This window comes from Clinocottus analis, unplaced genomic scaffold (assembly GCF_023055335.1).
Source record: "Clinocottus analis isolate CAN_PGR_092001 unplaced genomic scaffold, fCliAna1.0.p SCAF_2, whole genome shotgun sequence".
In the NCBI taxonomy this organism is placed as follows: Eukaryota; Metazoa; Chordata; class Actinopteri; order Perciformes; family Cottidae; genus Clinocottus; species Clinocottus analis.
In genome coordinates this window covers 6,482,246-6,510,223 of record NW_027175931.1, presented here as the reverse complement: position 1 = coordinate 6,510,223, position 27,978 = coordinate 6,482,246, and the positions used below count along the sequence as shown (strand labels likewise).

Genomic DNA, 27,978 nt, shown 5'->3' with positions numbered 1-27,978 from the left:
GAAAAGGTTTACAGCAGTTTCAGCTGCAGACCCGTCACTATAATAAATATTTCTATCAGTGTCTTTCCGGACGCTCAAGGACACAGCAACGGTTCACAGACAACCTGACAACCATAGACGACTACCGTGCCTCATTCTGCCTCCAGTTGTATAGTGGACACCATAATGGGCCCCTGTAGGGATTTAACGTGTAATCGTTCATAGAGTTGACGCTCTTCTTTCCCCGGTTCCTTTTACCACTTGTCTTGTCAACCAAAATATCTTAATTTGCCTGGATAAAAGCAAAGGCTGGTGGACGGCTGAAAGACTCAGGAATACGTGAGATGAGTCTTCACTCACATCAGTCTGAGGGAATACCTGTGGGAGCTTCTCCTCCAGCATAAACAGAGTTTAACCCATGTTAAATCTCTCAAAGTCCCCACAGCCCGGATGTGTGAGAGCCACTGATGTAAAAAGGTAGGACAGGTTTGTGTTCTTAACATGACGCTTATTTCCTAGATCTTTATTTTCTTACGGCCTGAATCCTGACAATGAAATCAATGACTGTCTAAGCCCTCAATCACTGCTAAGAATCAATAAATGGACATGTTGTTCATGCATTCATGACACCAATAGAACACCCACCTATGTTTAGACCCTTTCTTGAAAAATTGCATACCCAAACAAAAAAGGTGCATCTCTGCAACCACATATTTGAATAATTTGTGTGTTATAATAAAAGGAACACATGTGATATGTTGTTCAGATGTGTAAATATCTATATAAATATATGTTACTAGTTAAGAGTAAATGAAGATGACACACAGAAAAACAATTCAGGTCCGCCTAGAAAAAAAAGCACTTTCAGGATGATTATTTCTTTGAAATAATGCAGCTGTAAGGTCCAACCCGAACCCAAATCATAGTTTACTCTGCAAAGGTTGACTTTGATAAAGTGAAGCAGAACAAAGTTAGAGAGGGTTTAGTACAGAGACAATTCAGGCGAGATCTCCAAAATTAGCATTGGGGCACATTTGTGCACATAAAACAATCACTCAGTCTGGCCAACCAAAGGGGGGGAGGGTTGTTTTTTAAAAGGTTAAATCCCATTATTCCTGTCACTCATTTGTTCAGTTGCCTTTTAGTTTACCCCCGAAGGCTTAAACTATTTCTTAAATGTGTGCGCTCGAAATTGAATGATGGCATGACAGAGCCAAGGACATGATTACCATAGCAACAAGCAGAGATAATGTGTTGGTTAGGACCACTGAGTATTTTGTGTGTTGAGGATTTGAGCAAGACCAGCAGGCACAAAGAATTCCTTCCCGTAATTATTATCATCTCACATCTTATCTGCTTTTTTTTTCCTTTGTATAGAATTTGTTGTTGTTGTTTTAAAAAAGCTACGTGAAATGAACGAGCTGTCATCTTTCTATAACACATAACACACAAAAGGGACCTACAGTGTCAGTGATGCACAAACAATACTTGATAATAAAATTACAGCTAAAACATTTAGGTATTCTATATACAAACACACACACACACACATAGCACCTTCACACCTCATCCATCGGATGGCACATCACACAGACACTTTAACAGCAGTTAATCTGTCCTTTCACACCGCGATGCTGTGCTAGCTCACAGCAGGCTACGTACAGTCGCTGAGCTAACACCCACCTTCTTCTGCCAAATTAGCAGTTTGTGAGGTGGCTCATGCAAATGCTTGCCCGGTATTCACAAAGACTTCATGTGTTGGTTTTTTTTATTTCAGCACATGTTGAACTGTCATCAGGATTGATTTATTTTTTTTTATCTTTCATTACTTTTTCCCTTCACACATTTCTTTTTAAATTCGTCAGGATCTCTTTTTTTCTCCCCTACCACAAACTTCAACTGATTCTCTTTATATTTGGCTTCCGCTGCTTTGTGTGTTTCAGAGGCAATAGTCTCTGGCCTTGACTGCTGCAAGCCGTTAAATGCCTCCCAACTCCCACATCTGCTGCCTCTCCTTTCTCTCTCTCCTGAAAAACTAAAAACACAGCAGCAGTATCAGCCATCGTGACGGAAAACATTGTGTTTGAGATACAACCCCAAACATCCACTCTGATCTGCACATTATTGAAGCACACTGTACCTAAACATGTACACACACACAATTCTCAGTCTGCATATTTTGTCAACATGGGTTCAGCCTGAGATGAGTTTTGTAAACTGGTTGGTTTTGGCAAAAACCATAGGCAAAGTCTTTCAGGAATGTGATATTATTCTAAAAATACATGTACAAAAAAGACAGCTGACTGGGCAGAAAATGTGTTCAGACAATACAGAGCCACCTGGTAGGGACTTTCTTTAAACCTTCACAAACCTGTGATGGAAGGTCTACATAAAACAAACAGAAAAAAAAGAAAACTACATGTAATTCAGAGGACTGTAAACTGTGTGGAGGTATATAGACGAATTTTGGCGAATATCTTTGAGACAGATGACATCATTTTATTTGGTACTGCAGAGTTTTGCATGATCCCAAAGTAATTGTTTAAAAATGTCTCTGTGACATTTGTGACCTCTTGTAATTTATTCATAAGTGGCTCTCCTTTTGTCTCCTCCAGTGGGTGCATGCTGGTGACGGAATAAGCATTCCTCCTGATGGTTTCACAATATTATACTGACCTACGGGTGGCAGTGATCCCAGAGAACTACAGAAATGCACGAGCTAAGGCTGCCATGGCTAACGTGGATTTGAACAGTGCATGGTTTAAAAATGTTCCCCATCCCTGGACAAAGAAATAACCACATACCAACACAGCCTACCTCCTAAAATAATGGCAGACTTTAAGTGTTTTATTCAGCATGCCGCCCCCTGATTGGTGAACAGCGAAGCCTGTTGGAAGCCAGGGAACGAGATGCAACTAAATAAAGCATTTTAATGCTTAACATGTTTCTATGGGGGGTTGTACTGACACACGTGCTCACTAACGATTTATTAATAGATGTGTTATGTCGTCGAGCACAGCCTCATGCCTCCTAATGATGCCTTCTCGCAATCATACCATCCTCTTTCTTTTTTTCATCTGCACAAGTTGTACCCTGATGGAACTTTCTAAACAAGCGCACACTGCCGACAGTAGTCTGACCACAGCGAGGGGTCGAACTTCGTTCACGAGAGCCATCTAAATCCACTTCCTCTCTCTGCTGTGGCTCTCCTCTGGCCTGTCTGACTGACTGATGCAAATGTTGTTTAGCGAGTCCCAAAGTAAAGGAAATCGTTCTCAATTGAATGAGATCCCCGCGAGGTGCATCAGAGTGACGGCAGGAGACTCGATGCGTTTTTTGTAACCGACTCAGGAAATAGCCCGTGAGCCTTTTGTTTCTGCCGTCCTGTCTGATATGCAAAGAGTGGGTGCATGAGTCCTCCATAACCCAGGGTCTTTTCACACTGTTCAGATGTACAGCGATGTGTTCACGCTTTCACAGGTGCACGAATCAAGTCTGCTCCCACTCTGCCGCGCTGCTGTGGTCAGAACTTATTACAACCTAAATGAGTTGTGTTCAGGCTCGATGAGGCAAGAGGCATCAGTAAACAACAGTTTAAGTCAATGAGAATACTGGCAAAATGAAACAAACTCCATGTAGGTCTAACTTGAACATCAGAGTTGAAGTTGAGAGCCTCTACAAGGACCATGACCACACACTCTGACACTATTCTGTTCGTTAGAAGTGCTTGATTTATTATTATTTTTTACCTAAATACTATTAGGTATATTTGACAAAGTCCTTCAGAATATTTTCGACCAGCCAGTTTGACACATCGGTTCTCCGATTATTTGTTCTAAGTAAAAAAAAACGCAAACGTATGTTTCACAAGTTGAACAGCCGAGCCCTCGTGTGCTACGAGACACGCATGAAATGAAGCGCGCACACGGGTACACACACCGAGAAGCAAACCTGCCCTCGCTTGTCACGCTTTCACTGACAAATGCAGTGCCAGAGCAGATGGTGTGCACAACCCAGAGTTCACATCCTGAAACAAAGAGAAAGGGAGAGGAAGAGAGAGTTGGAGGAGGACGGGGAGACTGCCTATCCATCTCATCCCGTACTGGCCGTCCAAAAGAAGGAGACAATACAGCACTGAGTGATTAGCGTGCACACGCACACACATACAGTATTGTCTCTGGTCATCTTCCTCCATCTCTTTTCTTTTCAATGGCTCTCGTCTTCTCTCTTCATCTCACCTCCCATTGTTCCTATAGAACTGTGAGCGGAAACTCTAGCCCGTCCTCATCTCTTGTCAGAGGCCATTTTGACCATCATTCCTACTGAGCCTTTAATGACAAAGTGTCAGGAAGACCGCACCGACCTATGACGAGGCATCCTATAAAAGAAGCTGTGTATAGAGGAGAGAGCGTGTGCGTGTGCGTGTGCGTGTGCGTGTGCGTGTGCGTGTGCGTGTGTGTAATTTCATTTGATAACACTGCTCACACTCTCAAATGCATTTTTTTTTCAAGAAAGGGAATTCAAATGAACAAATCACTTTGAATCCATTTCTGCACTCTGGGTCCAGAAAATGAAAAGATACAAACACAATTAAATAAATAAAAAATGACTTTAAACTGTTATCAAACTATCATCAACAGTATATTAGATGAAACAAAAAGCATCACTATCAATACCCCATTCCCAAAACTGACAGATCACCACAAGTAAAGTGTGCATCTTCTGGCAGAATTAACATGAAATCTGCTTTCCTCTAAGCCTGTACATGGTACATATTGTATATGTACTGTACATGATCTCAACTGTACTGAATATTCATTGAAACATTCCTTGCACTGCCCGACACGTGGGTCCATTTTGGCGTGTGAATATGTCTACAGCTTTTATTGTGAAATTATTTTATTGTATAAATGATTCCTTATCTAAATCGACCTTGTTCCGAAAGACTGCTACGTTTTCGCCAAGTAATATTGAGGTTCTGTGTGGAAGTATGCACGAGGAAGACAATAGTTTGCAAATGAATGTGAATATCTTAACAAGACAAAAACCTGGCCCGCACAATAACACACGGTCAGTGATCATCCGTCTCTGCATCGCCTTTTGTTCACTCGTGAATCCTACAGTAAAGGAGCAGTGAACAATGGCATCAGTAGGACAGTAAACCCTGAACAGCCAGACCTCAGCATCAGTTAAACACAGACTTTCATACAACCCTGTAACAGCTTTGTCAACTATCCATCAAGCCATCTGTAAAATCATGATCAAGATACACTGCGTGGCCAAAAAAAAAAGTCGCCACCAAAAAAAAAAGGTCACACACACTAACATTTCGTCGGACCGCCTTTAGCTTTGATTACGGCACGCATTCGCTGTGGCATTGTTTCACTAAGCTTCTGCAATGTCACAAGACTTATTTCCATCCAGTGTTGCATTCATTTCTCCCCACGATCCTGTATTGATGGTGGTAGAGTCTGACCGCTGCGCGAAGCCTTCTCCAGCACATCCAGAGAGTCTCAATGGGGTTAAGGTCTGGACTCCATGTGTGAAAAGGATGTCTCATGCTCCCTGAACCACTCTTTCACAATTTGAGGCCGACGAATCCTGGCATTGTCATCTTGGAATATGCCCGTGCCATCATTGATGGAAAACCTGGTCGTTGGGCCAGGCAGTGTATTTGACCCATTTGCTCAACTTTAAGGCATCTGCTCCTTAGGAGAACTCAGAAAATAGAAACACGTATTAATCCGTCTTGCGACACAATAAATTGAACCAATGGCTTTTTTATTTCTGGTTTATAAAAGTCCGAAGATGAGAAGTTATTGACCTGACACAGCAGCTTGGAGTCGCAGCGGCGGGCCAAACTACCTAAACATACATGTCAGCTGTGACATGACATGAGCCAAATCTTTTTCAGGCCTCTGGCGTGTTACTTCTCGACCCAAAAGAAAACACAATCTGTTGGCATGAAATCAGGGAGAAAACTTTGTGGCAGGAACAGTCACCATCTCAGTCTTCACCGCATAGCGCTTCCCTTTCCAGGATACTAAATTGATGATTCGCTCCTTCGCTATTACCTACAATTTCCACAGAATGGTCTGTGACTCAGACGTGTGTGAAGTTGCTGTAGGGTCATGGCAGTGTCAGAACCGTTCAATAAAGCGGTCAATAAACCCCATCAGCTGGTGCCATGAGAACCCGCAGTTATATGCACATGCCTGACAGTTCTCTTCATGAAGCCGGATCAATTATTCCCAGAAGTGCTGACACGTCAAATCAATCAATTCGAACAACATCGGCATGCCATCCAGGTATAGAGATACAAATTGAGTGTCTGCCTCTGATCATTTAAACAATTTAAGCATGTTTTTTACGTTATTAGAACCTTTCTGTGGTCCGTTACAAGAAAAAAAAAACTTTAAAAACTACCTCTTTGGATTCCTCTATAGCTGTACAGGACTGATGCCCCTCCTCTCTACCACCTTCTGCTGACATGGACCGTGGTCATGTGTGGTCAAATTTGTAATTTGTGAGTTCGGGCGATACAAAATGAACTGATTTGAATTGAATCCATCGGTTGAAAGCGCAATCTGATTTCAGTTCAATGTGCGCCGCCCCCACCGATCTGCGCCGTTGTTTCCAGCGCAGAGGGCCGTGGCACCGAGCCACGGCCTGCACGCCGCTGACCCGTCACCCAGCTCTCATTACTGGTCAAGCTGCATCAGAGGCCACTTCCATTACACATTGTCTAGACTACTACTGAACAATTATGTAATGCAAGTCCAGCATTTTAACGCAGTTAAAGATTTGCAGTTTTCTATTAGCCTTGAGCGCGGCTGTGAAAGTCCGAGCCAAATTCAAACACTTGATAAAACATTGCAACATAAAAAAATATATGGACCAAGTTTGAATCATTGCAGAAGATATATGTTTTCTGTCTGTAACTGTTTTTTATGCTGCTGCCTGTCTTGGCCAGGTCTCCCTCGAAAAAGAGATTTTTCATCTCGATGGGACTCTCCTGGTTAAAAAAGGTTTAAATCAAATAAAGAAATAAATATTACGTGTTGTATTTCTTACACCATGCCCTCCGCTGCCCTGTTCAATAATGAAGCAGTCAAGACTTCTACTTATATTTCCATTTATAGCACAACACATAAAACCCTTCCAGCCGGAGAAACAGTGTGCACTGAGAGAAGCCAATACTGTACCAAACATTACTAAAGCAGAACAAATCAATAACAATAAAATAAAGAAAAAGATCAATAATAGGGAACTATGCCTCTGAGATCTCAACAGACCATAGGTTATATTTAACTTTTTTTATCCAGGTTAAAAATCAATGTCAGTCCTTCCAAAAGGCAACACATATTATATTTTCTCTGTGGATGAAACATGTATTTGCCTACAAGTCTTGCTCAACAATGTCGTATCGTTAAATCTTTATTAAAATATGAAGAGCATGAACACTTCCTTTTATCAGAGTAGTTCACAGAACTTTCTTGTCGCATCAGCTACACATGTTAGTCCTAAAACAACCCTAAAATGTCTCCACAGAAGCATGTCTGATGTGTCTAATTCCTCTGTGTTGACACATAGTTATTTAAAATGCCTTCAAATGAATATTAACACCCTGAAATACAAGGGTGCTAAATACTTAACAATATCTTCAGCCTACAATCTGTCACTATCGCTTTACTATCCACACACAAGACATGACTTCATTCTCTCTCTCACACACACACACACACACACACACACACCCCAATTTGATTTCACAGTGACCTGCAGAGCTGCGAAAGAAACTAATGGCACCACATTTTTCTCCGTGAGATTCCCAGCCCGAGGCCATGAGAGTCAAACACACACAAGTCAGCTGAGCAACAGCACCGCTGAGGTCAAATCCGACTCAGACACTCTGCCCACACTGCAGAGCTGTCTCACCAAACAGGGAGGGAGGCAGAGGAAGACAGAGTTTGGAGAAATAAAGTGTTGAGGCGTGTGGGAGCGAGACAGATGAGTCCTGCTCCATTCATGGCAATTGAAAGCGATAGAATTTGAGTATTTGGGGAGGAGAAAAAGAGGAAGAGAGGTTTAAGATTTGTGAGCGACAGACACACGGGATTTGTGAGAATGTGTAAATTAACTGTGAGGAGGAAAGCGGAAGTGGAGAGGAGACACGACAGACAGAACAGACAGAGAATCTGCAATAACTGTCAGTAAACTCTCACCAGGTAGCAGACAGCTTGCGTTCGTAAAACCTGCCAGGTTTGCTCGTGACTTATAAAAGTGAATGAGCAGCTTCTGCACGACTTCCTGATGAGTCTTTTTGAAATGGGAAGCAAAAGCTCACTGAAAACATACTGCAGGCTTGGCAGAAGCTTCAGATGGTGCTGGCAACAGTGGCTTTGTGAGATGCCACAATATGACGGCGACAAAAAAGCCACGTGAGAGGAGATTTTAAGGTAGAGCGAGGGGAATTCTGTGGCTTTCAGTGAGACAAAGAGGTATCGACCAGATTTAAACCAGATTTAAAGCCTTTTTCTCATTTACATGAAAATATTCTGAACAAACGTCTCTGAGTTCAATATAAGTTAGTGTCTTCAATATGGTTAAAATCAGTGTTAAGATACAAATAAAGATATGTATCTGATAGCAATGGCACATTTGTATAATTATTATTATAATGAAATTCCACAAAAAGTTGATTATTGGCTCTGTCAAAAAAAAAAGGGCTTGCAGTGTGTACTTCTACGGAAGATTTTAAATAAACGTCTAACTTTGAAAAGGGGTGTACAAGGAATTAAGTAGCATTCAAAATAACAACTGTGTTGACAACTTAATTATCATGAAATATTGAGCGGCATTATGAAAGAGTAATGAAGATGTGACAGCTGAGATGGAGTGGACAAGAAAAGAAATGCAGACAGAAACATGAGCAGCGTGGCAGCGCGCACACATGTGGAGGAGGCAAAGAAAGTACACCAAGGACACGTTAAACTATGCACATAACTCTGACACACACACACACACACACACACACACACACACACACACACACACACACACACACACACACACACACCTGTACTTCATGCCCGTGTGTTTCCCCGTGGACTCCTTGAGTGAGATGTGCCGCGGGGTGAAGGAGCCGAAGCTGCGCGCAATGATGGCCACGGTGCGGAACTTGGCCCTGGCTTGGTTGACCACGTTGGGGCTGGTGGCGCTCTGCTTGCCGTGGTCCCCATTGCCCCGCTTCAGGTTGTGGTCCGTGCAGGCGATGGACACCTGCATGGCTGAGCCTCAGTGGAGGGAGCGGAGCCCGAGACGCGGAGGGAAAGTGCAGATGGGACAGAAGCAGACCGACGGAGGGTGGAGGGGGGAGGGCGGGGGGGTCCGCCTGGAGTCGTTTTTGTTTTAGATCTCTGGATTCAGCGTCTCGTCCTCTTTCACCCAAAGTCTGTGTTCAGAGTCTCTTGCTTCTTTCGCAGCTCTTTTAGTGCGGGAGGATTAAGGCTTCAGTTCTCTTCCAAACGCTGTGTCTTCATTTGCATCACTTTGTTCTGCGAGGCAAAATAAAGCTGCAAAAGATTTTTGCACTAGGTTTTTTTTTTCTCTCTCTCTCACGTCAAGTCTTCCATTTAAAGTCTTTCCTTGAAGAAGAGAGGCGGCGGAACAGGTCAATCATCAAAAGCGTGAAAAGAACAAAAGACTCTTAAGTTCTTGAGGGATCTCCAATTCATTCCCTCGCGGTCTTCCCTGCTCCTCCCGCGTCCTGCTGCTGACGCCGAGCTCGGGGGATTTTCTGACAGCGTTTCAGCTGCCGAATGACAAACACACAGGGGCTGCGAGGAGAGCGGAGGGATGGCAGAGAGGGAGAGAGAGAGAGAGAGAGAGAGAGAGAGAGAGAGAGAGAGAGAGAGAGAGAGAGAGAGAGAGAGAGAGAGAGAGAGAGAGAGATGCAGCCGAGGCGCTATGCTGTCCTTGCTCTTCCTGTGAGAAGAGAGGGAGAGAGCGAGAGCAAGAGAGAGGAGGAGGAGGAGGAGGCAAGGCAGGAGGAAACGAAGGGATGGAGTCACTCTCAGGTCCACCAGCACACCTCTGCCATCAGCACTTTGCCCCCCTCTTATCACTTCTTGTGCTCCTGTCCTTGCTCCTCCTCACTCTTCTTCACCCTCTCCTCCTCCCTTGCCGGGGCAGCATCATAATCACTAATGTGTTCATGCCCCAGTTTCCCCCTCCTTCACTCCTCTCCCCTTCTCCGATATTTGTTCTCATTCGGAAAGTTCCGCTCTCCTTTTCTTGTTGTTGTTTTTGTTGTTGTTTTTGTTTATCTCAGCAGGGAGGAGCACACCTTCAGGGAGCTGAGGGGCACATAAAGTCTCTCTCTCTCTCTCTCTCTCTCTCTCTCTCTCTCTCTCTCTCCCCCTCTCTCTCTCACCTGTCAGCCACCTTTGAAGGTTTCTGCCTTTCTTCTTAACCAATCATTTCCATGCAGCAACGCTTTTACCCCTTTACTCCCTCTTCACACTATTGTCGGAAGGTGTTCATTTGTCTTCTTCTTTCCCTATTTCACTCTCTCTCTCCCTCCCCTGGACGAGTACGCAGTCAACAAATATCGGTCCTTTACTATTGTCGCTTTAACTGAGCCACCTTTTGTCTCTTTTCTTTAAAATCCACGATATATTGACAGACTGCGGTTGGTGAACGTAGTGAGAGGTCTTCAAGTGCCCTCACATCACTGTATCTATCTGTATGAAAAGTCAGAAGCATACTGCTGACATAAAATATGTTTTTTCCCCAAATCCCCTCACACACTGTACACACAACCCTCCCCCTCCCTCCCTCCCTCACACACACACACACACACACACACACACACACACACACACACACAGCTGCAAATCAAAGCCAACGAGAGGTGGATGGACGGACACGGTGGGGGAGGTGTGTACCGAGGTTGGAATCAAGAACTGAAAGCAGCTTGCTGAGGCATAAGTGAGCTGAGAAGAGTGTTAGTGTTCGATTACTGCACATCCAAGTGTCTGCCTGCACGTGCGCGACTGTGTGTGTTTACAGAGAACGGCGTTTATGTCGTGTGCTTTCCAGTAATTCTATAAAAGGTGTCAAACGGAGGTAAATGGAGCGTTTTGCTGCAGGGTCCCTCAACAGTCAACAGTCTACACAGTGGATGGGAACGTGTGGTTTAGAAATGTCAGCACTGCCGTGCTGAGAAGAAACTGAAAATGTAAAAGTCTGGATGACTTTGCATCATAATAATAATAATATACAAAAGCAGTATTTTTAATGCATGTACATTGGTTTGGTTTGCTTGTGTGATTCTCTCCATTGTCATCAGATACTTTTACTGTCACAACTGATAAATATCTAATGTTAACACACATGGAAAAAAGCGCTACCAACAGCAATCTACGAGGAGAGAATAAGGTTGTCGGACGTATCATTTTATCACTCAAAAGCAGCACTAAACTGGATGTGGATCAGAACTCTTCACACAAACAATGTGAGCTGCATGTTTGTTCGGTTAGTTTTCTTGACACACATGAGAACATCAGAGCACGACATATTGTTTAAAAGTGCGGATATCTTTGGTGCAATAATAACACTTTTTAGGATACATTACTTGCAAGGACAATGTGTGTTTCATACAAAGGAATTTCATGAGGTGATGCTTTTGTCAGGTAAAAGAAACGGCAGTCTATGTAACATGACATGATGAATACATCCATGCTACTAAACCCATTACTGGAGCTCCTCCTACTTAACCGACCTCGTCTAAAAAAGGCTTTGGAATCGCTCAATGAAAGTCATTTGGGGTAAAGTGAATTATGGAGGCCAGGGCCAGAACTCCCCCGTTGAGACAAATCATTATATTTTATTATAAGAGCAGGGTATAGGCCATTGTTTTAAACTGCTCATTGATTTGTTTTCAACAGCACAGAAGCTCATTGTTTCATCATCTTCAAACCACACATCTTTTCTCAGGCTACATTTGCAAGTATTGAAATGAAACCAGAATCTGATTGTATGCAGTGTAATATGATTATTGTTATATGCTGTGTATATTCTATACTTTCTCCTTATTGTTTCCAAGGAGGAGATGGTCAGAGAGCATGTTTTCTGATACAAGTCCTTAATAAATAAACTCTCCGTATCACCCAAAGCCATCTCATCCAATCTTTCCCACCTTATTGGAAAGATGTACAGAGCCTTAGATCCATTTCATACCAAAGGAGAAAATCCGTTCTTCAGCAGCTCATTCCAGATCGATTGCATCCCCCCCCCCACCTCCCCCTCTGGGGAACAGCAGGCTCCCAAGCATATGGAATTGGAGCTGGTTTAAGCCCTCTTTCATCTAATGAGGAGCACAAAACTGCTGAGTGAAAAAGGGCTGTGGTTGCAGACTGCGTTTCTGTCCTGGAGTGTGTGCAACTCATCGGCCTCCATCCATCAGTGTCACAACACTAAAGCTGCTGGATGAAATGTGAGTGTGTTACTGTAAACACTTACAATACTTCGCTTTATGGCCAAATACCTGCAAAGCTAATAACGATCCCATCAGCCTCAGCTTTACTTTGTGTGCGATGCTAAGTAGCGAATGGTAGCATGACAGCGACATAGTGGCTGAACATCAGCATCAGCATGTTTGCATTATCAGATTAATATATAAATATATAATCAAGTTAACATCAGCATTGCACTCATTCTAACCTGGCTTTTTTTTCTTTACAGTTTGAGTCAAACCATTTGTTTAAACATGTGAACTTTGGGAACATTGGCTTTTTCTCCTAATGCCTTTTTCAATACTTGACCAATTGTATCGATCTTTCTTTTTTCTTTTGCACATTTTTGCTTTGTTTGGACAGTGTATGTCACACATGTACGCAATGTTGTTATGACTGAAACACATCTGACAGATGCAGCATGGAAGTAAGAGAATCAGAAACCTATATTTCCAACATAACACAGGACAAATGCACTCCAGCGGGAACGCACATGGAGACGTACTGTAACAAGTTACATTAAATTAGTTGAAGCGCCACACATTTATTGCTCTGTTGCCCAATAACTAAAGCTCAATTCCATCTGCAATCAAGATGATAATTCATGTTTTATTAGACTTTCAAAGCCACCCCAGAAGGCGAGCTCAGAGCGACTGATAAAGTATTTGTTGAGAAGAATCGTAACGTCTGTGACAGCACCTCCGCTTGTGTTTTAATAACTGAGGAGTGTTGGTGCGAGACGTCCTCCAGCTCACTTGTGTTCCGACCATCACAGTAACGTACGCTAGCTGCTGGTGCCGTCTAAAACACAATTGTTTTGGATCATTTCTATGATCCATCAGTCTGGTTGCACATATTTAAACTCTTTTCACCCTTTTTCTGATTATCATCTCCATTTTGTTTTTGTTTTTCCCAACAGCTGCCTCACAATCCGTGATGACAAGCAACTGAGTTTTGCACCTGTGTGTGTGTGTGTGTGTGTGTGTGTGTGTGTGTGTGCGTGTGCGTGTGCGTGTGCATGTGCGTGTGTGTGTGCCTGGACAGTGATTAACCTCTGGTTAATCCTACCTGACCTGACACTTCACATGATGCTTAAAATGCAGATTTTCATCAGCCCAACACTAATTAGGAGTGCACAAAACACACACACACACACACACACACACACACACACACACACACACACACACACACACACACACACTATGCATATGCACGTGTACATGCGTATAGATGCATGATGCATGTTTGTGTGTTGTCAGCATCCAAACATTTTCATATTGGTTATAAAAATAGTGTATTTCAATGTCAGGTAAAAATATCAACAAATTAGAGAGCCCTTCACAATAAGCATTAATATTCCAGATGGACCCGGTGTTTTTCCTGTTGGAGTGTATTTGAATGTAATAGAAATTGTATTTCAAGTAACCCCAAGCTCTTACCAAGGCAATACAACTCTGTGAAAATGGTGTACAGTGCCGCTGTGAAAATACAGAAGCAGGATATCGGGGTGCCGTTTATTTAAACAAAGTTCTCTTTCAACCTCCGCTCACAACATCCACACACTCAACACAGTGCACAGAGTATGAGCTGCAGAGACCTCGTCGGTGGCTCTGCCTGAAGTACCATGACGTAAGTTGACAGGGCAGCCTCAAGAGCGTCAGCCCTCCTTATGACTGTACGCTCTGCCTCGGACTTAACCATTTGTGGCAGCTGGAGGCGTGGGGAGGGGGTCGGGGGCTTGTTTGTGTCCTCATATTGCTAACAAATCTGTCTGGTAAGCAAAACAAAACAAAAGATTTTCCGTGCGCAACTCAGGGGTAAAAAGTTTAAGAATGTGACCCATAACGCGGCTCCAGTCTATTTTTTCATCAGTTCCAGAAGTTATTTCAAACTCTCAGTCTACCCTTGGAGAGTCAGTGTTTCCAACCTAGTTCTTACACCTGGAGAAGCTTACTAAAAGACCTGTTTTTCCATACCATTTGCAGAAAATAAGAAATTGAAGAAAAAAAAGCTCTGAGTGAGGAGGTGACTGTTGGTTTCACATGAATCAAGTGTATTAGTGGGTCAGGCAACACATTTATGCCCTCGAGAACAACATGCAGAAGCATGTTGGCATGTGATGCCCTTATTGGCTCTCTGCATCATTTGTCTGTGCCTTCCTGTACAAATCAGTGTTGAAAAAAATGAATTGGATAAGGTTTGGTCAAGTTCAGGTTATGGTATGTTGTTCGTCACGGATTAGGAACTACCCTGATGCTTTTGAAAAAACAAACAAATAGCTGTCCTCATGTCACAGTCCATTGTTTCCATTCACCTTGTCGCTCTTTAATAACGTTGCGTTGTGTCCTCCTTAGCTCCCGTCATGATTACTCCAACCACTAGAGGGCTTTGACGCTTGAATGGTAAAAATATGTTGTTTTAGGGCACTTGCTGATGTTCTTTTCAGGGGGCCAGTCTCAGATGAGGATGTGCAGCATCACCAAACACTGTTCTTACCCAAGACTAAAGAAAGAGGATGTTTCAGACCCCTGGAGCTGCAGGGAATTAAGACTGCTTTTAGAAAGATAGCTTGAACCACAAAAATTAAAAAGATATCTCAAAAACACGCGTTACGCCATTGACTAGAACTTCAACAAACAAACAACAACAAAATAATACTTCTGACCAGACAATGACGCAATGTGGGTTTTGTTAATTTGATTCATGGGCATCCGTGACAAATAGTAAAAAAAAAAATTGATCTTTTTAAGCAATAAAATAATGATTAAAAAAAGGTTTAAAGCATTTGTCGATGGAGAAAACAAACTTGCATAAATGGCTTTGAGCTAAAGAACGATTCAAAACCAACACACAGAGTCACAGCATCATTAATACTTTCCCGGTCCATCCAGCCATGACTGAGGCCACAGGTCAAAGAGCAGGACGTCAAAGAAAGAAGAAGAGCATGAATGCTTCATTAAACAACCATATCTGTTAAAATAAAATTTAAAAAAAGCAGCATTACCGTTTCCCCCCGACAATGCAGTCAGCGTTTGGTTCTCATAGCAAAGTGTGACATCATGAAGCAGTCACACGCCCTTCACCTCCAGCAAAGCTCAGGGCTCAAGACAACAGGCAGCTTTTCGCAAAATTTACACTTCAAACCTCATCTTATATTATCATGATTGAGGATGTAAATCATCTTGGGGGAAATGTGTGACTGAAAATGGAGCCTGATGTTATTTCTTGTGCAGTTCTTTAACATTATCAAGGCATCCTGGGTGATAAGGATGAAATACACACTAAATCTCGTACATTTCCACACGGGTCAAGAATACGAGAACCCTCAGCGTATTACAGTGATGAGTGTTGGCCCTGAAGTCATCCTCGTGTCAATCAAGACCCTTGAAGAAACGATGTGTCCCCTCCTCCCGCCCATCAGTGTGGCAGAGCCGTGAGCCATTTCAGGGGAAGCACATGTGAAATATGATTTTAAAGACGAACTTGTGAGCTTCATAATTAAGTTTTATCTGCTTAATTGTTTTTCTTTGAAGTATTTGTATCATTTCGAAGTCATTTCATTGTGCGCGCCACCACATTACACTAGTCTAGTAACGTTAGGCAGCTACTAGTTATTATTATGCACTATTTAACGTTTACTCAACCTGTATTACCTAACTTATCATTTGCCTTTGTAAATTATGTTTATAGTGCCTGCATATAGTCTACCTACATGCAATGCACAAATCAACCTATATAATATGTACATATTACCTCAATTTATCAATCTGTATATTATATTCCATATTTATACAATACAGTTCTACTTGGAACGTTATCTTATCTGCAAAATACTTATTTTCTGTATATTAATATTGCACTTCTGGTTAGATGCTAAACTACAATCTAATCTAACAAGGCAACTGCAGAAAGACATCTCTAATTTGTTCTGGGCAGGAGGTGACATTTTAAGAGTGTTTTTTGATCACATTAAAAGCGTATACAACCAATACTGAGTCGTTATGTTGCATGTCTGCGTCATACCAACTTTATTTAACTTTAGCTTACAAACACGATGGTGCGTAAACTGGGTTGATTTCTCCTAAACGGGCATATGAGCAGAAGAGCATTTCTCTACAAAATATCCCCACTCAGCTTTGCATAACAGCCAAAGTGTTCATTATCCAGTGGCTGAGCACTGAGGAACGATGCCAGACCCTTTTGCAGCTGCCACCAGCACTCAAAGTATCAATAAAATTACCCCTAAAAAAACTAAACCGCGTCTCCTCCAGAACAAGAGAGGCTGTAACAGAGTGCTCATTAACTACTACAGCAGATGACTGCACTTAATTCTTGTCCAAATTAAGAGTTCCCCTTTAGTTGAGCTTGTATTTCAAATTGTTTTGTGGTTCTCTGGTAAGGAAATTAACCTTCTACTAAATGTGTCTCAATCCTGCCTGAACAACAGAGAATTGATTGGTGATGTGTTTCCCTTACTCTGTTTCTAGCCGTGTGAAGTGTCAGCACACGTCTATTACAGATACACCTCCCTCATTCTGTCAGACGATCTGTAGGTAACAACAAGGAGTCAGATCTCTGTGTGATGATATAGACTGTATTTTCTTCTATTAGACGTTTAACAGTAAAGTACACTTTGAGAAAAATACCACAAACACGTGTGACATCGGCAGATAGCTTGAACACATACGTGTGTACACACACACACACACATACACAGAAGATAAGAAGGGTCAAAGTGTCGCGACCTTCCATCCATCATGACCACAACCGACTCCCAGTACTAAGGGGCCGTCTCACAGTAGATTTGTAGGCAGAAGAAAAACACAGCACGTTGCAACACAGTACAAGTCGGTTCACTTTAAAACAGCGGTCGTTCTATGTTGTAACTTTGATCCCTGGAAGTCATAATGTGCATCTTTAAACATCATTACATATCACTCCATAATTAAAACGCACGCAGACTAAGACTGATGGATTCAGCGCGACTTGTTTCACCCCCCTGAACAAAAAGCTCAGACTACGCGAAACGGCAACAATACGAGAAGCTGCAGCACTTATACTTCATTCCAGGTCTCTTAAACACATATTTTTAAACATGTACTTTCAGATCTCGCAGGTTGGTCACCATGGAAATATCTGTGCATAGAGCCATATGAGCCGTTAGCAACATATGTCTGGACCGAAATGTTTTGCAAGCACAAACAACAACCTCATTATTAGGTGCCTGGGAGCAAGGCACTGTGCTCTCACACTTTACCAGGAGAGCCTCAGCAGTGCGCTGTTTTGTGCTGAGTGTTGAATCTCTCCTTCTGTGTGTGTGTGTGTGTTTGTGTGTCTGTGTGTGTGTGTGTGTGTGTGTCAACACTTCCTCCCACTGCAGCTCAAGTCATTGCTGTATCCATCCAGGGTCACTGATGTAAATATCAACGTGTTGCAAGGGACCAATTAAATATCCGTCTCCGTTCTTCCATCTATCTGTGCGTACACGCTCTATGAAGTGAATCTAAAAATAGTTTGGAGACGGTCGTCAGGCAGAACTTCTCTGAAACTTTTGTGCACTGTGCCTAAATGCATGACATAATAAGGTTGTTCTCAAACTTGCACCATATAATAAGCACATACTCCGACACCACCTGCGCCACAATTAGCTTATTTGTTGCAGAGAGCAGCGTTTGCCGACTGCTGGAGAGTCTCCAGATACGGACACTTGATAGTGAAGAGTGGTAACAACCAGAGAAAACCGTCATCTCAGTAATAGCATTGCTATGGAAACAGTATGGAGGCGTTATGTGTGTGGGAAAAAGCAGCAATAAGATAACACCAGGCTAGAATCAAAAATGCCAGATGGCAGCCAAACAGCATCTGGAGGAACGAAGGACAAATGTATACTGGTTACCTTGGGGAAGAGTATACAGTAAGGGGAGTAATGAAGATGATGTGTAGACACTGCTAACATGTTTGTCTAAACCGGTCATTTAGTGCTGCATTCATTCTTTAAATTATTGTGTTTCTACAAGTGAACAATTCAGGGAACACATCAGTATTGTGTTATGATGGCAGGACATTAAGATGATGATGCTTTTTTCATCCATAGCACCTGAATAGGGATGGCAATTTTAACCTAACCCTAACCCTAATCCCAAATTTAAGTGACATCACATTGTGAGATTGATTTTCAAGAAGAAGAATAAAGTCACACGTTAAAAAAAATACAGTGTCAGGAAAACTCAAAACCAACTTACCCTGAATTGTATTGTTTAAATTGTGTTCATGACCTTCATGCCACTTCTCTAACAGACCCCTTTCTTTTGGTCACACACACTGACTCACTCTGAGACACACACACACACAATTCTGCAGCAGTTTCTTTTGTGTTGCAGGGAGAAAGAGTTTGTGAATGTGCTGTACTGAATGTAGATGAGGTGCCCGTGTGGTTGAGCATATGCAATGCCGTAATCACGAAATTAGTCGTACATTTTAATTATTTTGTGCAACAAATACGATGTGAGAGCGACAAAAACACTTGCTGCAATTAACACGAGGCGTGAGGTATTGTTGAAATCATTTGAGTTGGGTTGTGGGATTTGCACACACACACACACAAAGACACACACAGAGACACACGCACATAAAGCAAAGGTCAGAGCGATGATTATGTTCTGCAATGTAGCCTTGGCTCAAAGAGTACAAACAGAACCTTCAAATGGGCTCGAAATGCTTCATGACCTTCATCCTCAGCACACTAAAAGGGGGCGTATACATCTGTGGTTAGAGTCCAGCGTGCTTCTTCGATAGTACATTTAGTATTGTAAACTTTAAAAAAACCTTCTATATGGTTCAATGGTAATCAAATAGTCTATTCCTTCAATATCCTTACGGGGAAACCACAGTCCATGCATTGGTACTCAGAGCCCAAAATGTGTTGGACCAAATCCTAAACAGAACCTTAGACAATGCTGGAAGTGGGCCGGTAGAGAGTTTGTCCTTTGGTGTACCAGGATTTATTTTCTTGCACATCGGCACTTCTCACAAGCGCCCCCCCCCCCCCCCCCCGCCCGCCGCCTCCCATCCCCTCCCCCTATCTCTCTATGTCGGGTTCTCTGGGCAATTTATAATCATGCGGAGCAGTGCAAAGTTTTTGTGCCGCTGCTTATTAGCCGTATGAACATAGAAATGATGTAGAGAGCATCTGGATGAGCCGAAGCACGGTATGGGAGAGGAGGGTGGGCGGGGAGGGGGAGAGGGATGAGGGAGGCCGAGGGTGCAGTAATTTATAGATGTTCACATCCTTTTGATTTACAGAATATTAATTCAAAAATGGGCCAGCTTATCAAGAACAATTAAATGTTCAGATGAAGGCGGGGTTATGTGTAATAAAACAATTATTTGACTACGCAAGTTAAGTCTTTAAGCTTCTGGCATTAGCTATAGTAATAATAATGGTCCAAAATCATGTGAAATTGCATAATTTTCTTTAAGGAGGACCCCAAACCTCCTATAATGTTTCATTTAATGAAGAAATTCTGAATGTAGGCTATTAACGATCGATAATACCTGCCAATACACACGCAACATGAGAATAACTTATATTTTTACACCTCAAGCACTGGCTGTACAACTCCTATAGGATGCAGTTGGTATTCATAGTTGAATCTGGACATACACAATGTGCTGCAGTATTGTCCAACATGACATCATTCCTGCAGGGAGTGGGCTGCTCAGTCATGTTTCTCTTTCCGTTGCTGAATCAAAAGTTGGAGTACGATGGGTTCACAGTGCATCCACCAGTGGAAAAAGACACGCTGTACATGTACAGCAAACTGCAGAGCTCAAGAGAATGGAGCGCTCACATGTATAGAGCAAATGAAGCTAGTGATAAAGGCTATTAAAAGCCTGTTTGAAAGACAAAACCGTCACGTTAGAAAAGTGTTCCTTCATGCACAGCTTTGGGTCTCTGCGTTCTGAACAGAAACTTTCTGAGAGAATTAACAGATGGCGTGTCTGTTTGCGTCCGTGTGCGTCTATTTGCGTGCAATCATGTGCTCTTACATCAGCAATTTAGAGCCTGCGAGAGGAAAAGGGAAACAAAGAGCCGGACACACAAACAGGGAGTGAGAGGAGATGGCGTGTGCTTCAGCTCGTTTTGCTAATTGGATGAAATATCAAACACCTGTGTCTGCTCTAATGCGCAGCTCCCTCCTCAGTTTCATGCTCTAATTACTTGACGAATACTGGCTGGCTCAGTACAAATACAAAAGTTACTTTGTTTGTTTATTTTGCTTTGACATCACTTTCTCCAACACATTTCACTTTCGAAATAGTTGCGCGCTCGGCTGTGTGTGTGTGTGTGTGTGTGTGTGTGTGTGTGTGTGTGTGTGTGTGTGGACTTGGCTTTTGTTCTTTTATGGATTTATTCTATTCATCTTGAAATGTGAAATATTCATGAAAAAACTAAAACAATGTCAATAATTAAAGACCACATGCTAATTAGAGACTTTAAACCTACATGGTAAACCCATGAAGGTTAATTCTTTGGGCTAAAGAACACTTCTGAAGACTGTGTGGGCGAGTATAGGCTCAGCTTTTTTGTTACATTTAATGGGGTGTGACAAATTACATATATATATATATATATATATATATATATATATATATATATATATATATATATATATATATATATATATTAGTACCTAGCGCACTATGTTTTACATTAAATTACTTGACATGCATTATATATAGTCCGTATGCATGGTCTCATTCTTACAAGGCACATTTTTAAACTACAGTTTGTAAAGTAATCTACTGGAAGAAGAACTTTATAACCCTCTTAGAGACATTAATCTCTTGTCCCATTTTGCAGAGGATGATCATTGGCAAAATGACTTAAACCATAAAAGTGTTGAAATGAAACCACTTGGAGATAATGGGGAGGTGATGTGGTCACATGAAGGAGTGCTCCTCCCTCCTGCCAAAGCACTTGGCTCTTCTGATAAGTGCTTCACTGCGGCTGTGTTCATCATCAAGGTGAGACTCTGTTATAGGGCTGAGCCTAAATCAAGGATTGGGAAGCAACATTAGGATTAAAGTTCAAACTTGTAAGACCGAGGTTTTGGGATGTTCAACAAAATAAATGAGGATGATCTTCTCTGTGCTTTGACATCAATCATATTATTCCCAAAGACTTCACAACCTTGCAAAAGTGTTTTGAAAACTCAAAAAAAGTTGATCAAAGCGAGAAGAAATTGAAAGAAAAATGTGTGTGTGTGTGTGTGTGTGTGCATTCTGATTTATGTGTGTGCATGTGTGAGCACTAGTGTGCAATGATCTACACACATGGGATTTCCCATCACTCGTTTGAGCTGACAGGACATTTCTGCCCTGTATCTCGTGCCATTATATCATCTGTGCCACACACACACACACACACACACACACACACGCACACACACACACACACACACACACACACACGCACACACATCATTCAGCGGGATTGAGTGTCTGTGTGAAAAAAGTGAGATGGTTTCCATCAGCGTCTGTTCCAGCAGGGGAGATTATATCTTTTTATATCATTTTTCAATTAAACACCACGGAGACCAAGAAGCTAGAAACTAACAATAAAAAAACTACATTGAGCCATTGCGACATGAAGAGGACGGGGGGGACAGGTTAGCAAAGATTCCCCGAATGATAATAACAAAAAATTATAATAAAAGGTGACATAAGTGGGCACAGTAATAGCCGTTTCACACAGGGGCATGCTGGGATCAATAAATCACACCAATAAACTGTTGTAACTGCCCTCGTACAGTCTGTACACTGTCGACTATCACATATGATGTTGCCTTTGCAAAATCCCTGAGGATTGAGGGGATTTTGCAAAGGCTCATGGAAGTGTCGGTCCGGCCGCTCTTTGGGTAGAACCAGTGTCAGAGGTGTAACGTATTCTGTTGGATGGCGAAGTGGAGATTTGAGGTGTTCCCATCTTAAGCCCCGACTTGTTCTTCACATCAGCATAACATTTATTAGTCTTCATTCACATTCTCTGGTTCTCCTTTTTCATTTGATTTAAAAACAAAGAATCCCCAATTTTTTTATTCATTAATACTTTTGACATTCACATGATTATTAACTTACAGAAACATGGTGTGCAATAGTCCACACTCCTTTGTCTAAAAGCAAAAATGTATTGCAAAAATATAGATTCATCAGCATTTCCATAATTCACAATGTTGTGGTGTGAGAAATGTTCTGTTTCGATCCATGTTTGTTGGTGTTTAGCTTTTCAAAACTACATTTCCCTGCGGTCAGAAACGGTTTGCTCTCCCTCTTGCGTCTGTCATAACGTGCCAGCGATCTAACGGCACCATGAAGCCACACCAACCACAATTACACAAAATCAGACGCATGCCAGCAAGTTGATACTTTTTTTTAATGTTCAACAACAGTGCGTGAAGTACAGAGAAAGAAATAAAGAAAGGGACAGAAGATAGCGCAAAATTCATTCACATCGCTCGGTTGTCATGGGCACGTTAAGGCCGTCATCGCGGCCAACAAATATCCTGGTGAACCGATGACCTCGTCGTGTCGCCCGAGCAAGCGCTGTCGCAACAGGCACACTGGGGACCAGACAAAAGCATCCAACTATTCAGTGACTAAGACTCGCCTTTGGGAGGCAACATCAAAATAAATGTTTTGGTGCTTTGATGCTCGCTGACCCGAGAGGCCAGGGTTGAGGCATGTAAGCAAGTGAGGAAGAGAACCAATCGATTTCAGCGCAAATGGAAGAGTACGTGGAATGAGGGCAGGTGGGCGCTGTGCTTTCTTTTGTCAGTCCAAGTTCAGACTCTGAATGAACTGCAATCACCCCAGTGGTAAAGGTCGCTTTTTAGATCTATTCAGTAAAAGTGGCAAAATAAATTAAAAAAAAAAAAGTTAAAATCCTGAATTCAAAACTTTACTGAGTTGAAATGATCTCATCATAAAGATACAAGTACCAACCATTAAAGTACCCACTATGCAGAGTGGTTCTAGTTATTAATATGTAAAGGCTAGAATAATTTTAGCTGGGTAGCTTAATCTGTGATGACATGACGACATCTTCATTTAAGTTTATTATTGTTAAATAGCAATAGTTCTATAATAACAAGAATACATATTATGTATTTATCTGAATCTGTAAAAAAATAACTCTCAAATCAATGCAGTGGAGTTGAAGTATAGAGTACCTCAAAATTGTACTTGAACAGCATTATCGTAGTCTACTTAACAGGTCTGATCATAACTCTTATTCATGCAATATTTTAAGTCCTCACCAAATCAATCTTTGAACATTGTTGTGTAAATACTTGAGGAGTTACACATTTAAACCGGAGACTGCAGTCACTGTCCACAGGTCGCTGCATCTTTGCTGCATTGCTGCACTGAAGCCACGAAAACACTGAACTGCTTATTAACGGATTTGGATTTATGCAGCCACTTGTCATGTTTTTGCACACAATTCTCAGAGTATTGTGTATCTATTGGCACGGAGTTTCCCCTGCAGTTATCTCAGTGTTTGCACAGTGCCAAATACTGCAGTGGCGATCACAGGGACGGTGTGGGTGTGGGTGTGTGTGTGTGTGTGTATGTGTGTGTTTGTATGTGTGTGTGTGTGTGTGCTGGGCCTACAATACCGCCTTTAGTTGTTGTTACAGTGTGACAGCAATCTCTCATATCCCACTCTGCGTCCCCTGCCCTCTCACCTCTTCTTTAAAATCTCTAAATAGGCCTTAGAGGAGACCACGTATATTATCTTTTCCTGCAAAAGACATTACCGCAGTCTCTGTCTCGCACGCACGCACGCATACACACACGCACACACACACACCGGCCGAAAGCTCAAGCTCCACTCTTTTCTATACCAATTTGTAAAGACACATACACACACACACCAACACACTCACACACACACACACACACGCACACACGCACGCACACACACAGAAAAGATGAGAGAAGTGCTGATCCGAGGAAGCATAAACTTTGCCTGTATCAGCTTAGTGCTGTAAAGCAGAGATATATGGTGACACTAAAACTGAGTGTCCATTCTGAGCATGACTGTGCAAAAACGTAGATGGAGGGATACCACTAATGACAGAACCAAACGACGGGAAATGTATGGATAGAGAGAAAAAGGAAAGACGAGGGAGAGCAATGAAAGCGATGGGCAAGATGAAATGGCAGAGTTACAGCAGCAGGAAGACAAAAGGGTTGGAGAAAATTGGTTTTTCGAGCAAGAGAGGGAAAATGAGAGATAATTGTTTATCTGCAGAGGGACCCTGTTTGGATATATTGTCCCCTCTTGAGTCGTGGTTTCAAAGGTCTCTCTGCAATCCCCGGGAGGTGACGCTACTGATTCCAGCGCTGCTCGAGCACTGCAGCAGCTCTTAAAGCAATACTAGATGTACCTTTGGTCAGACATTTTCTCTTCTCTTGGCAAACACACAGGATCTCTGGGCTCTCTCGAGCAACTGACTTTTAGCTGCTTGGATTCACTGCCATCAAGCTGTGCACACAGGCTTTTGTTTTTTGAGGCGTAATCAATGAGCGAATTGTGCCGTACGAAAATAAAACTGTGCACAAATCAATGAAAGATCCACATCAATGTAGTTTATAGTTGTATTATTCGTGTGGAAGTCTCACTTTAGTTAAACATTGTTGAAAAAGAGACAAAGGAAGTGACAGGGGACACGCTACCATGTTCAATCTACTGTTGACAGGTGTTATTTCTCTCAGGCACACACACGTCAGACACGGCAAGAAACACATCAGCATCCCCACATCTGCATGACCATTGTCACAGAGACAGCAGGTCCAGGGCTCCCCCTAGTGGTGAAACCACCAACTGGAACGCTGCAACAAATTACAGGCCATCTCTCTGGCTCTCTCTTTTCATCTCTCGTTGCATCTCCCAAGACTCTCATTTTGTATCTCCTCTCTGCAACTCACCCACCCACATGAACCACATCACTGTTGAACACGTTTTCATAAAGTGTCTCTCACGTCGCCTCTTGGGGTTCTTCACACACCCACACTATTACCGCTCATGCGCATCATCATCACTACAAATTAGGTATCATAATTGCTGCTTTTATCTTGAAAGATTCAATGTGGGGGAGCCCAAAGTAGTCCAGTTGCACACATCCTCTCACAAACACAGCTATTAGCGAGTCTCCGTGGAGGTTTCTCACCAGGCTGCATGAATATGTGCTCAGACCACATGGATCATTACGAGTTGGGATACTCTTGGCTGAGGTCTGATTTTTTTTTCAGAGGCTACGGAGTCACCTTGCACATCAGCAAATAGATTTAAAGTAAAAAAGGATGAGTGTGTTCAAGTTAAAGCTTGCACGGCTCCTCTCCATAGCCATGAAACCGTGTTGGGGAGTAGGCTGAAGCTTGAATGGAGCGATATCCTCAGGCAACCTCACTGAGACCCAAGGACAGCCCTGCCTCTTAAATAACCGCTTATCAGCTCTCATCAATAATGGACAAATATCAAGAGAGGGGACGAGCGAGTCAGCGATACTTAAAGACCAGAGCAGGGAGAGAGAAGGGGAGAAACAAAGACAGAGGGACGGGTCCTTTATGTCTGTATTGTCCAGTAAAATGAAAAGTTAAGACAACCACCAAGACGAGAGGGGAAATATGAATCAACAGGCTGCTTGCCAACGCTCAAACCTCATCATCTGTCTTTCTCAGCACCAATAGGAAGACATGTTGTTATTTTTCTAAAGCCGTGACCACTTCCTAAAGCTGAAAGAGTGTGTGGTGTCAGCTGAGGATGGGGATCCATAGTGACCGCCTGTCACTCTCCTAAATGAGCACGTCAATAGGACAAACCGATGCCCTATCGATTCACTCAGTTATCTCGTGCTGACACAAGTTAAATACCAGAGGAGTGTGTGTGTGTGTGTGTGTGTGTGTGTGTGTGTGTGTGTGTGTGTGTGTGTGTGTGTGCGTATAGAGACTCTTAAGGGTTACAGAGTACCATGCAAAAGTCCCGTTAATTTCCCCAGCTGGAGCATTGATTAATATCATCAGTCATTAGTCGACTAATGACCCGGTGATGTGTGTGTGTGTGTGTGTGTGTGTGTGTGTGTGTGTGTGTGTGTGTGTGTGTGTGTGTTGACGAATGGGGAACAAAAGTGCTGTCCCAAAGTTGGGGTTAATCATATAGATAAGTGGAGTCCTCGAGGGGATTAAATAGTCAATGAGGACGAGGATTTAGCCTATTTAATCCATTTAGTAATTCATATGTTTTCTTTAGGTCTAATACAGTCCTGCAATAATGTTCAGTTGTTTCGGGTGATTCAACTGTAGGGTGCTTCTGGAGTCTGCAGTTTATGTCTTTAATAACTGAAACACCTCTCCCTACTGGTGTGTTTGGAAAGGGCTAGATAAAACAGATTTGTAGTACATTTGCATGGCAGGGAAATGCAACAACGCACATAACATTTGTTTGGCAAACAGTGTGATATTTTGGCCACAGCAGCAACCGGGCAAAAAACAACACATTGAACCAGCAGGAAAAACCACAGAGCAATCAAACAGAGAGATTATGAGACAGAGAGAGTGGCGAGTCCATGTATTATTTACAACCGCACTCATACGGGACGATAATATGCACTTCCACAGTCATTCCAAACCAGGAAAGGGCTTTAAATAGCCTTAAAGCATTCGTAATATAATAAAAGGCTTTTAAACCTGAGACGTTTAATAGAAATTGATGCTTGAAAACTAATCCAACAAACACGCTCGATTTGCGAATTGAATCAGTCGAAGCTGTGGAATGAATTTCCCACCGATAAAATAGGCATAATTTAAACATATATAGTTTATAGTGCTGACGTCATTGGATGCATGCCTCCACGCGTACTTCTGTGACCGCCTGACCAATTAAGTATTTAGTGAGGATACCAGCTCCCATGTTAAATATTCACTTGTTTTCCAGGATAAATAAAAGATGAGCAATTGACACATTTATCTGCATACGTATTTGTATGTCTGTGTGTGTGTGTGTGTGTGTGTGTGTGCGTGTGGTCTATGAATCACTAGCTTGAGTGCACAATTTCACTCACTACTTCTCGAGTGTCGATCGGTTACAGCTCCATTAGGCTCCGATTAAGAACACAGACAGACAGACACAAATTATCACAACAGTATAAAGTGAGACAAATCAGTCATCATCTTCATATCCTGTTGCACAGGAGCACCCGATGCCTCCTCCAGTGTCTAAAAATATACAGTACTCTTTGAATGTGTCTCTCCATTTTAAAATAGTCCTCTGATATTTACATTTCAGCTGCGTAGCTCTCACTCATGTTTCTGTGTGTTAGGCACTATGATAAATTGCCTGGACAGCTTCTCCTTACGTAGGCAGTTGCCAGAGTCTAAACACTTTTAGTGGACACAAGGCTCCAGGCTCCAGCTC

The 27,978-nt window shown here is 42.4% G+C and overlaps 1 protein-coding gene across 2 annotated transcripts in view; it reads right to left on the bottom strand.

Annotated features, from left to right (window-relative positions):
- Positions 1-27,978, bottom strand: part of kcnab1a (potassium voltage-gated channel subfamily A regulatory beta subunit 1a) — a 93,237-nt gene that overhangs the window by 60,335 nt on the left and 4,924 nt on the right. Inside the window, exon 1 of one of the 2 annotated variants that reach the window (XM_068584902.1) lies at positions 9,059-9,781. The exons of the other annotated variant lie outside the window; for it this stretch is intronic. Coding sequence (XP_068441003.1) covers positions 9,059-9,267 — 209 coding nt within the window. The 5' untranslated portion in view covers positions 9,268-9,781. Of the gene's footprint in view, positions 1-9,058; positions 9,782-27,978 lie in introns of those variants that run through there. 2 annotated transcript variants of the gene reach the window in all.